The sequence below is a fragment of the Syzygium oleosum genome, unplaced genomic scaffold (assembly GCF_021117445.2).
Source record: "Syzygium oleosum isolate NSW1041296 unplaced genomic scaffold, Sole_v2.1 Sole_v2.09, whole genome shotgun sequence".
NCBI lineage: Eukaryota > Viridiplantae > Streptophyta > Magnoliopsida > Myrtales > Myrtaceae > Syzygium > Syzygium oleosum.
The window spans coordinates 3,385,959-3,399,187 of record NW_026607493.1 but is presented as its reverse complement, the minus strand read 5'-3'; the positions used below and the strand labels follow the sequence as shown (position 1 = coordinate 3,399,187).

General features: G+C 40.5%; 2 protein-coding genes across 6 annotated transcripts; both read left to right on the top strand.

The window, feature by feature from the left end:
* The first annotated feature begins 731 nt into the window (after positions 1–731).
* LOC115673419 (uncharacterized) lies at positions 732–5,513 on the top strand. The gene is made up of 6 exons (XM_030595583.2): positions 732–899; positions 1,719–2,040; positions 2,735–3,182; positions 3,547–3,845; positions 4,631–4,993; positions 5,247–5,513. Exons 2-5 carry the CDS (start codon positions 1,738–1,740, stop codon positions 4,967–4,969), a joined length of 1,389 nt encoding a protein of 462 aa, XP_030451443.1. The 5' UTR covers positions 732–899; positions 1,719–1,737; the 3' UTR covers positions 4,970–4,993; positions 5,247–5,513.
* Positions 5,514–8,496: 2,983 nt separating this feature from the next.
* Positions 8,497–12,400, top strand: LOC115673754 (uncharacterized). Of its 5 annotated transcripts, none has more exons than XM_056314269.1 (5): positions 8,497–8,681; positions 9,081–10,081; positions 10,995–11,101; positions 11,824–11,867; positions 11,958–12,400. In XM_056314269.1, the coding sequence occupies exons 2-4, from the start codon at positions 9,514–9,516 to the stop codon at positions 11,845–11,847; spliced, it is 699 nt and encodes a 232-aa protein (XP_056170244.1). In that variant the 5' UTR covers positions 8,497–8,681; positions 9,081–9,513; the 3' UTR covers positions 11,848–11,867; positions 11,958–12,400. The 5 variants fall into 5 exon arrangements, 4 of the variants coding, with proteins under 4 accessions (XP_056170244.1, XP_056170242.1, XP_056170241.1 ...); XR_004004865.2 differs by having other exon boundaries at positions 8,498–8,681; positions 11,824–12,135; positions 12,232–12,400; XM_056314267.1 differs by adding an exon at positions 8,856–8,962 and having other exon boundaries at positions 8,498–8,681; positions 11,824–12,400.
* Positions 12,401–13,229: the final 829 nt, after the last annotated feature.

Here is a 13,229-nt window from a genome sequence, read left to right as displayed (position 1 = left end):
AAGAAGAAAAAAAGAAATAAATATTAAAAATTTCAAAATATTATTAATAAAAAGAAATTTTGTGTAGTTACCAAAAGCATTTCTGTTCTTTTTCTATTCTAAGAACAAAAATTTTGGGCAGTTACCAAACGCCTTCAAATGCTTAGAAATTGTTTCCGGGCACAGAATAAAAAAAATCAGTTCTGCCCAGAATCAGATTCTGGGTACAGAATGGTTGCCATGCGCAGCCTAAATTCACCATGGTATTAATTAATAAATACAATTTGGTAGGAGTTGGGGACCGATTCCACGAACCCACTGGAGAACCGAACCGGATCGACCATCCGGTTACCGAGTGGATCTACGGAACCAACACGCGGTTCTTGATTTCAATTTTTAAGAACTGGTTCTCAGTGGGTGGTTCCTGATTCCAGGATGGGAACCGCCGACCCGCATCATGCTCACTCCTAAGTATAACATGATCCGAAGAAAAAAGGGAAAACAAATCCTTTTGAGGATCCTTTGTTTATCCTTCCATTTCCATGTAATCTAATTAATGACGCGAGAAAAGGGAAATTTCGTACCATATCCATAGGTAGAGAGCAATCGCGCATTCCCACTCGTTTGACGGGCTATCCATAGGGAGGGAAAAGAAAGAAAAGGAGCAATTGTGGATTCCCACGCTATTCCGCAGAAATACGGGGGCGTGCTTGCAATTTGGGATAAATTTAACAGACGGGGGGAGGACGATGATGCACAGAAGCAGAGCAGCAGGATTGCAATAAAAAACATTAGAAGAGAAGAGGACCAGTAAAAACCACTGTCGTCGTCGTCGTCGTCGTCGTCTGAAACCAGAAAACCAGCAGGCTATGCTAGGGTTCGTTTTCCCTCCACTCGCCGCTCAAACGCATTCGCTCGAGGTGACGATTTCTGCTCGATTTCCGTCTCCTCCTTCGCCATTACTGTCGCTAGGCGCTAGGTTTTGCTGCTGCGATCGATTCCCTTTTGGTTTCCCCCATGCCTAGCGACCGATTTCGAATGCTTCGTTTCCGTTGCGGCTTCGTGCGCGATTGCGCGTTCGTTTTTCAACCTGCGCTTGGGGCGTCTTGAGCATCGCAATGAGCAGTAGGTTAATTTCAGGGAATGCGGCGTGCTCAATCGTGTTTTTAGGTGTTGGTGGATAGCGAAGAGCGCTTTGAGATTGTCGTAGGCTCTGTCTCTTCTCCGCGAGACGTAGCTCTGCCCATTTTCGGTTAGCCCCATTCCCCGAACGGTGCCGCGGTTGATGGTTTGACTGCGTTCTGCAGTTGACGGCCCATTAGTATTTGATTGGAATTGCTTCGCTATATGTGTATGTTGTTGTGTCGCATTACGGATGCTGAATGAGGTTACCTTGAATGGCTGTGCTACTCCTGGAGGAGCAGTTCCTTGGAATGGCCCCGGAAACCCTCTTTTGTTTCGTCTTTGGGATTCATATGAGAGACCTTGAAGTTTATTGGAATATCTGATGCCCATAAGGTTGAAAGTATACATTATTGTTGCTTCTTATCCTAGCAACATAGTAAGTTGATGGTATCGCGAGTAGTTGTTGGTGAAGTGTTTTGATGACAATGTTTACCCTTCTAGTGAGAATTATTGCTTCCAGAGTTGTTTTCCTTTATCAGCTGTTTATGATGTCTCGCCCCTGTTTTTCTGATTGTTTCTCAGAAGCGATGCATGGTTTTTGGTTCATTATGCAGGAAAAGAATCATTGCCGTCATGTCTAACAGATCAGATTCCGATGTAGATGATGATTTTCGTGACCTTTACAAAGAGTACACTGGTCCCCCAGGATCTGCTACCGTCAATGCACAGGATAAAGCAAAAACAACCAAAAGGCCTCATTCTGGTTCTGACGAGGACGATGAACCTCGTGACCCAAATACAGTTCCAACTGACTTTACTAGCCGTGAAGCAAAGGTTTGGGAAGCTAAGTCAAAAGCTACTGAGAGGAACTGGAAGAAGAAGAAAGAAGAAGAGATGATTTGTAAAATATGTGGTGAATCTGGTCATTTTACTCAGGTCTTGTTTATTCTTATGCAGATCGTTTTGGCTGTCATTTTACCCGATTCTTGCTTGGTGTGTATACTGGTCTTTCTTGGTTAATGTGCGATATGTAACAAGATAGATGTTTTGGAAAAAGTATATGTATGAATAAACAATTGCGATTCTTGCGGTAGAGTGTAGGTTTATCTGGTGATTCATTGAGTTGTCTACCTGAAGATTTCACTTTCTTTCCTGGCTGTTATGGTACCCGTCGATGTGGATTTGCAGCCTACCAACTTCCTTCCAGGTTCAATAATGGAATTGATATCTTGACTAGGACTCATATATCTGATTTGTGTTGATAATTCAAGTTTGAATGATGTTCGACTGTTCATATGGAAATTTATCTTTTAAAGTTTAGCTTTACCAACAGCTTCCCATGATTTCGACCTTGAGGTAGAAATATACGGGTGTGTGCTCATCCATGTGTGCAAAGAGGGCTTGCCACTGAAGGAGATTGCAATTTTCGATACTTTAGGTTTACTTATAAGTCTTCATAGAGTTAATTTCCTGCCATATTTTAAATTCTTATGATGTGCGCTGCCTCTTCAATCCACATAACCAGCTACTTCCCATTATTAGTTTCCCCTTCTCCTGGATCTTATAGTCCTTAATGCTCTTTTAAACTAAGTTTCATGATTGGGACTTATGTTGCCTTTCTTATTTACAGGGGTGTCCCTCTACTCTAGGAGCCAACCGCAAGTCCCAAGACTTTTTCCAGAGAGTTCCTGCAAGAGACAGTCGTGTGCGAGCACTATTTTCAGAAAAAGTGATACAGAAGATTGAGAAAGACACTGGCTGCAAAATCAAGATGGATGAAAAGTTCTTGATTGTTAGTGGCAAAGACAGATTAATCTTGACCAAAGGAATTGATGCCGTGCATGAGATGATTAAAGAGGATGGTGATCAGAAGGGTTCTTCTAGTTCTCACGTGTCCAGATCTAGGTCACCAGCGCGCAGCCCTGTGGGTGAACGGTCAAGGCAGTCTCAATCTCAGAGGTCTCATCATGGTCCACCTAGTGCATCGCACTTCCAACAGAGGTTTAATAGGCAGGATAAAGTTGTTGAAGATCGTGTTCGTGATGATCTGAAAAAATTATCGAGGGGTTCTCCGCAAGGTAGGCAAAGTGCAGGATATGTCTCTGGCATTGTAGAGAGCTGGTATAACCATGTCATAGAATGTTAGGCCCACAAAAACTTTATCCATCTGGATGAAGTTATTTTTGGATTGTTTGTAGTGGTGCTTGTTGCTTATGCTTGTCTGCAGCAAGAGGTAAGTTCTTAAGTTCAAGCATTTTACGCCTGATTCTGAAGTATCTTGTCATGGATCAGTCTGAAACGGAAGTTCTTACAGAAAGAATCTTCAGTCATCATTGCCTCAGATGGTTCGCCTTTATCAATAACTTCATAATTTATGATTGAAGCTACCATCTTGAATAGCACCTCGTATCAAGTGCTTAACACGCTCTTCCTTTCGTGAAGCTTATGGTAATGATAGGGCTAGAGATCATTCAAGCCGTTCAAAATCTCCAGCACGTCCCCCATACAGAGGCAACTCATATAGCTCTTATGATGGTCGTAATCAGAACATGGGTGCTTATAGGACTGATGGTTGGGATAGTGAGAGAAGGGCATCAGATATGCAATCTGGAAGTCAGCTTGAATTGCCTTCCCGTCCACAGACATTGGAAGAATTAGAGTTAGAATATAAGACGGAGGCCATGGATCTCGGGAGAATTCGAGATAAGGAAGAAGATGAAGAGAATTATAAACATCGTGAGGTAAGTACTAAGAAGTGCGTCTCATGATAATGCTTTGGGTAATGCCAAGCTGCTCAAATATGTCAAGAGTTTAGCACACTATCTGCACACTTTGCGCTTAAAGCAAGAAAAAGCATAATAATGTTTGGAGCTATCTAAAACGATTCCACTGGATTAGAGCTGGTTGATTGGCCGTGGGCTTTTTGGAAGGAAATACATTGAACATCACCTTTAGGCTTTAGTTGCACTGGCTTGTGAACATAATCTTTTTTTACTTTGCGTTGGGAAAAGAAAAGAGTTATACCCTATTCTTTTGGCTCTTGCCATAAGATTGATGTCCATTTACTTGCTGAAGGGTATGACCGGTTCTCATTAGAGTTGGGAGCTGGGTAGTGGAAGCTTTCTCTGTACAAACTTGAGGGATTTCCTTTAGGAAATGTGGCTTGCAAAAATTTATTTTGGGTCATTTCAGCCTTTGTGTCTCTCTTTTCTGATTATTAGTTGGTTCTCTTAGGTGGCAGTTGACCTGACTCTGTACTTGACAGATATGCATAACAAGATATTTATGAGCATCAATAACACCAGCTAGAATCTTCATTAGTGCCTTTTGTCTTCCTTAAAGTTGTCTTCTGTCCTGCTATAATGTGCAACATGTTTCTGGCTTGATGCAATCTCCAATTATAGATGAATTGCTTTATGTTATAGGTTCGTTTTTTTTCCTTGACGCAATATTACTGCTGTTTATGGCTGTTAACATTCTCCTTCAGCTATAATTTATATTTTCGTTTTGGTTCTACGGCTTTAAGGCTATACGGGAAATAAGGGAGAATTATTTGAAGAAAGTAGCTATCATGAGGGGTATGCATGCAAAACAGTGGGAAGAATTTCTCCAGTTCGATGCCCAAAAGCATCAGCAACAGGCACGCCAGCAAATGCCTGGATCTGGTTTTGGTGGTTATAAGCAACAAGGTTATTCTGACTTTGATGGCTCGGTCAATCCTCAATATGCTGGAGGGGGTATACCCGTTGATTCAAGGAATATTTATTCAAACCATATGGAAACTTATCCTTCAAGGCTTCAAGGTGCCTATGGTGACTTTCAGCGTCAAAGACAAGGTTATGGAAAAACGTATACACGTTATTAATCTTGCTTGCCGCGAGTATGCTGGGTGAGTTGTCTTTCTAATTTAGCTAGATTTATGCTTGGTTCCTTTTAAATCTTCGGTCTGCTCCTTCTGATACATTGGGACCAGTGGTGATGGTTAGAATACCTCTAGTGGTACGGCAACCATCTTATACGAAATTCTGTGTAGTCAAGGGAATAAATGAGCAAGAGATATCATTTTATAGGTGTTATTTTTTCGATCTTCGAGATCTCTCTCCTTTTTTAGTTCGTTTTAAAATTTGATTACAAAATTTCAGGGTCTGCATCCTGGTTGAATAGGTTTGGGCCGCAATGGAGCTTTTGTTTAGGTGAGTATGTCATGTTTCTAGACACAATTGGAGAACAGTTCAGCCGATTCATTGTCTGGGCACTCTTTATTTCAATGTTTGGTTGTTGAACTCAGCCTTTTGTAAAGGAACGGAACGAGTGCTTTCGAGCATGTATCTGATGCAGTAATGCTTGATAGTAACTGGACTTGCGAATGCTTCTGAATTTTATTCTAGCGCCAGACAATATCTGACAAAGCGTATTGGCATAGAAGTACAGCGTGATACTTCTTCCTTTCCTTTCTTTTGGCAAATCTGTGACACATATTGAGAGGAGGGTAGGGATCAAGGTTGGCAGAGCAGCAAAGCAAGTTACAGGTTTCAAGATGCAGTGTTCATTGACTGTCAATTTTATTTTTTTCAGTGCTCGTGTCTACGAAGTTGAAGGTACTGTCTAGTTTATTTTAATTTTACCCAGCCATCGATGGTTTGTGAATCTGCTCTAGAGGTGCCAAACTGTTTGCGGGAAAGTTGTTATTTGTATCAAATGTGATTAGACAGTTCAGTAATTACTCTCTGCACCTCCTGTTTGTGCACTTGGTTCCTGTGTGAGCACCAGTATAAAAAATCACGAAAAGCTGGGTTAGCCCTTACCCGCAGTTCCAGGCATACATTGTTCTTCCTTTCCGTTCGTGTGATTACACGGTGTCAATTGTGTGGTAAGGTGTGGCCTTAATATAATTGTATATACAGCAAGGGATCTTAGGTGAAACTTCCAATGCTTAGGTTTGGTCTATGCTACTTTAACATCTTGATTGTGCCTTGGACCAGAATTGACAGGTTCCCAAATTTTGTAGTCTGTACATATTTTGCCCAATGCTGAGACTTTAGAGGGTACGTGAAGGTGTTGCGAGTGTTAACCAGAGAGTTATAGTAATTTGTGCATAAAATGGATCTTCTACATTAAGTGAGGCAAATGCGGTGTGCACCATCCCCAGAAGATGATGTTGACTCTATACCGTGAGGGTCTGGTCCCAGTTCTTGCATTGAGAACTTGTGGATTGTCTCTTGTAGTGTGGATTGTAATTCATCAAAGCGGGGGTCTTTGTTCTGTTCTATCTTTCAGTTCAGATATTGGTTCAATCAATGAGGAGATGCGGCATTTATAAGTTAGGTGACTTCTCAGACCCAGGTTCGGTCACCACTTTTTCGCCCTGCATCGCTTGGTCAGATTCACTTCGAAGCAGAATTTGGAGACTGGTGTTGCTAACTTGCTACCAATAGTCCTTGTTAGCTTCAATCGGCCACTTCATATAATCTCGGGATTAAATTTTCTTGTCTGAGCGTTTCCTGGTGACTACTGACATTGGGCTCATGGAATTTTAAATGCATTCCATCTGTGATAATTCGTTGCGAGGATGATTGATGGCATACTCAGATCAATGTCGTCTGGACACTATCAACAAGTGGGAGGGGTTTTCTTTGAGTGCATGTACTGGAATTTCCTCGCAAAGGATGTAGGGTTCTTCACTGCTCCAGGGGTGTTTGCAATTCCGTTTTGAGGTCAATGCCGATCATATGGTTCCGGCATGCCTCAAAAGCGGCCAATTGCAGTTCATCATTGTCGTTAATCATATAACAGCAGAGGAACTCAAAAAATTAACTTGACTCTGGCCAGAGATGGATACTCCATGCTTAAGTTGCTTTAGTCCTAAAAATTCAATTCGATGCATAATAATTTCAACGTGAATGCCCTATTCTTATACTTAATGTGGACCTTTATTTAATTATGTGTAATGTAATCATTGACATCACCTATTCACGGTGGCAACTTCCCATTTCCAGATTAAAAAAAATGGGGTAAAAAGACCTTGATAATAGGTCGACGGTTAGCCGATCCTCGAACCGGTTATGTTTGGTGCTTTCATTAACCACAAGTTTGATCCCCTAATGTTTTGAATCCATCTTTTTACATGAACGGTTGACGTCATATTCTTATTGATTTAAGTGCACTTTTCGAGTCCTTCTGTTTATATTTTTTTGTTTGGCTCACTTTTTAATCCAAATAGAGTAGGTTAATTCGGAGCTTATACTAATATCTTTTATCATTTCTTTATATCATGGTTGTTCTTCTCGTGGTTAGATCTGGATAATTCTAATTGGCTTAATATGATCAAAAGGAGTCGAAGTGACTGTTTTGTCTTTCAACAAAACTTCTCCCCAATGCTTTTTATTTTTATTAATGAGGGCAGTAGCAAGAAGTTCGGCTCGACTATTTCTATATACAAATTAGGGGCACGATCGTAATTAGCTGGCTACAGGGAACTGGCAAAACAACCGTCGATTTTCTAAGCTAATAGTACAGAAATGTCTTTGCTCCTAATTATTTATTGCTTTGAATAGAATAAACCTTATGAGGGCATTAAATCTCGTGAAAGCATATATTCATACAAATGTAGACATGACCCATGAATATAGTATACACCGCTCGTTTAAAGGAAATTTTATATACGTAGCCTCGTCCATATTTGATTTGAGAATGATGATTGCCCACTCTTTCAAACCAATGGTATATGAGGTCACTTGTGGAAATGTTGTCTTACAACGACAGTGCATATTATTATACTCAAAATTTATATGAGACAATTTCTTTTAAAGAAAAATGGATACACCAAAGATCAAAGTGTTTAGTAAAAAATCGAAAACTAATAAATCGAGCCGAACCAAACCGATAAGTCCTGTTTATCAGGTTACTATTTTGGTCGGAAGTTTATCTATTGATTGGTTTGGTTTGGGTTTGGGGTTTTTTTTTTTTTGGTTATTGTTGGCTTGGTTTTGGTTTATAACTTTGGAAACTAATAAAAATCGAACCAAACCAATAAGTTTAACAAATAAATTCATTTTCCCTTTTGACTTATGATATTCTTTAATGTTTTGATAATTTAATCTTACCTATTTGTGATCATATTTCCTTTTTCCTTCAACAGAAGTGTACAAATAGGTCTTACGTAGGATAAAATGACAAGCATAAAGTATATGCCATAGACCCAGGCAAACAAGACGGCGAAAGTCGCCGTTGCCGGCTCACGAAACGACATGACGCGCCCCCACCTCCCCCCCATTTGTCTTCGTCAACGGAAGCAAAACGACAGGCCCCTTTAATCGTTCTGGTCTCATGTTTTTCTTTTTCTTTTTCTTTTTTAATCGCTCGTTTCTATTTTTTAATTTTTTATTTTTGGCCAGAGCCGGTTTCATGTAACTAAACATTTTTTATCCATATTTGGAAAAGTAGTCAGTTACGATCGGCATTCGTTTGTTAATTGCGATATAATTTGACTCCCAGAGCAAAATTCTCTGTTCACATGGAAGGATATCTCTGCAATGCGAATCGCTCTCCAATTTAGGGCTGATCGAACTGGTCGAAAGGTAACACGCATTGATTGCTTTTGGTCGTAATTCAGCTTCTGTCTTCCATGTTTAGCTGGAATTCGACGAAGACGTAGATGTTCGTTTTGTTCGTTTTTTTTTAGCTGTTCTGATCTTGGCAATCCGAAGTGGTTACGTGGGTTCTTTTTTTGTATGCGTCGATCGTTGTTCAAGCGTTGGGTGGAGGAGCCGTGGCGATCTTGGGAGCTGCATTGTCGTTTTTGAGGAGTTCTGGCTTTTAAGATTAGCAGCTTGATTGTATTCTCTGCGATAGTTTTGATGTTTGTTGACGTCTGTTGTCAATTTGCTCTGAGATATGCCGAATGAAATGCGCCGCATTTTGCTCGTTTGACTCTCTGAAATCGTTCGTCTCGTGTGTTTCTTGCTCTTTTGCTTCAGATTTGTATTGGGGATGCGGCTTGTATACTGGTGGCAGGTTTGAGATTGTTGGGACGGGCTAGGTTTCTGGCTAGGTGCCAGGCGAAATTCAATGTGCTGATGATGAGATCGTGGGACTTTGTGCTGGTGTTTGGCAGTTGATATGTTACAGGTGCAGCTGGTTTTGGAACTTTGTGTCTACTGAATTTTTGGATGGCGTGGCCTTTCTCCCCTCATCGGCAAAGTCCTGATTTTGTGGAATAAAATGGGTTGCGTATCTTGAGCTAATTCATGGAATGGGAAGTGCTGGCCTTTTGGGGACAATTTCCTCCGTATGAGTTGGTAATAACCAGAAGCTATTTCGATATTACTGCTTGTCAAGGTTTCTAGTGGAATTGGTAACTTCAGTTATCGGGTAGGTTGAAAGAGAAGTACCGTGAAACAAAACACTGTAATGGATAACTTAGAATTGAGAGACAGCGAGCTGGAAATCGATCTTGAAAGCGGTGGGGCCACCGGTGAAGAAGATGGAAGCAAAGAACTTGCTTCGGTAAAAAATTCACGAAAGCACAAGTGTCTCAAAAGGTCTTTGGGTGGGAGCTTAAGCATAGACAGATCGATCAAGAGCGAACCAGAACGTAGTGTAGAATTGTGCAGCACTTCATCTGTTGGTGAGGTTTCAAATGAGAACCTAGAAGTGTTGGTGGACAGGAAATCAAGAGAAAGTAGCCAAGAACATGTTCCCTTCTCGGACAAGAAATACGTGAATGAAAAGCGACCTACCACCAATTCAAGAAAACCTCCCAAGCCACCAAGACCACCAAAAGGTCCGGCTTTAGATGCTGCAGACCAGAAGTTCGTCAAGGACATTGCAGAGGTTGCTACAAGAAAGCGCACAAGAATCGAGCGGATAAAAGCTCTGAGGAAGAATAAAGCAGCCAATGCATCTGCATCGTCTTCAAGCAGCAGCCTTACTGCCATGATAATTACTCTTCTTGTCTTTGTCATCATTGTTTTTCAAGGTACAGAAACACTGACACTACTCACTTAATTACTATCGCCGATATGAGGATAGATATATTTCTTTTGTCAACTATTTCTTGTGAAATGAACATCGCGTAAGTCTTCATAGAAAAATTACTAATATAGTGGTGTACAAGTTTTATAACTTTGCTTATTAAAGACTTATTTTGTCCCGGGGGGGGGGGGGGGAGGATTAGACTGTATTATTTGGTCTGTCGTTAAGGACCAGACCATATAACTTGGAGATTTTCAGAAATCACTTGGGGATTCTTTGCCCCACCATGGATCCATTGTGTTTAGAATGGATGTTTTATGTGTAAACAAGTGAACAAGAATAAACTCTTTAGTATTTTAAATTTGGCATGCTACTTCAATGCATATATGGTGCAGAATACATTAGCCTGTAGGTGCTTTCAGTAGATTATATTGTGACATAATGAAACTAAAAGCATGTCGCAACAACCTCCCTATTGTACCATAGGGATGTAATGTATTTTCTTTTTTCGGATTGCTAAGTTCCTTTTATGGTGATGGCATCTTGTTGCATTATGTTGGTTATTATCCTCAGATAGCCAAATCAAAAGTGTCATTAGTGTTCTTAGGAAGAAAAGAGTTTTCATACCCAACTATATAAATCTTAAAACTATTGTCTGCTTTTTAATTGTCACTACATGTCTTCTTCCTGGCCCGCTAAATTGTCAAAGTAACATGCTTATGCTCAAGCTCCCAGTCATTATCTCGCTTGCCTTGCTCAATATTGCCCCTGGCGAACTTTAAGTTTTTGAGACACTGTTTGACCGAATATCTTCTTAATTGTCCTTTTTCTCTGCTTCGAAAACCATTCATCTTGATGCAAAACTTCACATGTATGGAAAAAAAACAATAATATTGTGTTTGAACATCCACTTGCAGGAATGCGTTCCAAGAGCAGAGTTGGCTTCCAGGATTCTCCTGAGCCAGCACTTACCACCAATGAAGAGCTGATGTCAGTTCAGCATAATAAGAACCTGGCTTCCCATGTAAGTACTAGCCATAAATCAGACTTCTATTGGTAGAATGAGTGCTAGATTGCCTGCTTTTGGAGTTGAAAAGGTTCTTGACAGGACATAGTATCTTCCCATTGATAAATAACGAACGTAAAATCATCCGTCGTATCGACGATTTTGCACATGTAGAGGAATTCTCTTCTAAGTTCTGAGGGCCACTTCAGCTAAATGATGACAGTGGTAGCGGAGAGAGTGTGAGTCTGACATCAACTTGGAACTCCGGTTTCAGCATTCTCAAGTTGACAGTGTCTGTGTTGGGATTGGTGTTGATGCTAGGACGACATTAGTTGTGGTGGTGTTGGAGGTGGCCCTGTATTTGCGGTGTTGGTGATGGTGGTGGCGAGGATGGTGGCAGGACTGTAGTTGCCAATGATAGTGGAACAACAGTAGTTACATTAGTGGGCAGAGTCCGCTGAGTAGTTAGATGCAGTAGGTGGTTTAAGACTTTAAGCATATTTGTTCATGTTGATTGAGAATACATCTATTGATCAGCTTTTATTTAGAACAGTTACAACTAGAATTTTCAGGAATAGATTCCAACATGTCTTTTCTAAGTATTCTAAAACTATAATGTTCAGGAAACTCTTTTGAAAAGCAAAGTTAGAACAGTTTCGGATTGTCTTATTAGTTCAAACATATGTCTAGAAAACTTTGTCTGTGTTTCTGACATTGCGTTCTCTCTTATGTGGATCCAGTTTGGCAGACGGGCACGTTTCTAGTTCGATCTTCGGAGAGGCAGGTAAATGTGCAGAATGACTACATTATTTGTAAATGTTAGTTCCCTGTAATTGGGAAGAATATCATTTGTACTGATGTACCAACCAAATAGAGGCATGGATCAATTCCAAGTTTTGTAGGGGAAAGGATCAAGGAAACTGGCGGGCGGGTTCAGAAGTTGTTTGGTCATTATGATGGGACGTAGGATTTTGATGCCAGCTCGGTTAGAGTTTACAAATAACGGGATTGTACAAATGCCTAGGATTCAACAACGCTGCTATTATTAGGGGGTAAGTGCACATTTTGAAACGCAAGGGACGTGCTTGCATTTTTCCTCAACTATCCGTGCCGTTGGAGCAATTTACACTTTGTCCTGCATTTTTCAGGATGAGGATATCCGAAGTTCAGATGTCTAAACTAATCCCACAGTAGCAACAATCCCTGTCCCACGCATTGTGTAAATTAATGACTTGATTAGTTTCCGGCTGGCTCCGAAAGAATGTACATGAAGATGGTTTAAACATGTGTTACTATGCTCCATGAAAATTCGAGGCGTCTAGCCAACCTGGTAAGTCAATGTGGAGCTGTGTAAAACTGTAAATACCTTTGTTGTTTTACAGGCCTTTGGGAACCGCTCACCCCTACTTTAAAGATCGTTTAATATCAAGAGTTGAGGTTGATACTAGATACTAACAGTCTCCTATAACACGAACAAAGTCTTTACAATCAACATGATGCGCAGTTGTGGACAATACTGTAATTCGAAGATTTTCATATAAATTGCCTAAAATGCTTTGCCTATGAAACATGAGTTCTAGCTGTGTTCGAATATATGAACTTTATCTACTTTTTTTTTCCCCTAAGAGCAGTCCTATATACCTAGGAATTCATACCGAGAATGAAGATGCCACATTGCATTTGATGGAATTAATTTTGATGGGACTGTCTATCGGACTTCACACACTTATGGAAAAAAATATCACCAATTAAAAGGGGGTCTTAATTTGACATTCTCATAAAGACTTCAGATTGAGATACGACGAAAGAATTTAAGATTGATTTTGTCACTAAAATAAAATACGAGTACTGAATTTGGACACTTCTAAAAGTACAGAAACCAAAAAGGTAATTTTCTCTAGAAACCTGTACACACGCTATGTGACGATTGCCGGTGCAGACTCAGTATGTTCCGCCCAAAAATCGAATGCCTATCCTTAAATTGCCACCGAAGATAAGTCAGGGGAACTAACGCGCATAATATATACTACAGGGGCCAAAACTGAATTTGCGTAGTGATTCGAGGACCGGTTTTGTAATGACCACTTTTCCTTTTTTTATATCCAGAACCAGAAGCAAACACTGAGCCGGTACGGTCCGATCCGGT

What these genes read in the sequence shown, in the direction of transcription:
- LOC115673754 (XM_056314269.1), top strand. Translation starts at nt 9,514, where the DNA reads ATGGATAACTTAGAATTGAGAGACAGCGAGCTGGAAATCGATCTTGAA. An exon ending in TGTCATCATTGTTTTTCAAG is followed by an intron (nt 10,082 to 10,994) that starts GTACAGAAACAC and finishes ATCCACTTGCAG; the next exon opens with GAATGCGTTCCAAGAGCAGA. An exon ending in ATAAGAACCTGGCTTCCCAT is followed by an intron (nt 11,102 to 11,823) that starts GTAAGTACTAGC and finishes ATGTGGATCCAG; the next exon opens with TTTGGCAGACGGGCACGTTT.
- LOC115673419 (XM_030595583.2), top strand. Translation starts at nt 1,738, where the DNA reads ATGTCTAACAGATCAGATTCCGATGTAGATGATGATTTTCGTGACCTT. An exon ending in AATCTGGTCATTTTACTCAG is followed by an intron (nt 2,041 to 2,734) that starts GTCTTGTTTATT and finishes TCTTATTTACAG; the next exon opens with GGGTGTCCCTCTACTCTAGG. An exon ending in ATCGAGGGGTTCTCCGCAAG is followed by an intron (nt 3,183 to 3,546) that starts GTAGGCAAAGTG and finishes CCTTTCGTGAAG; the next exon opens with CTTATGGTAATGATAGGGCT.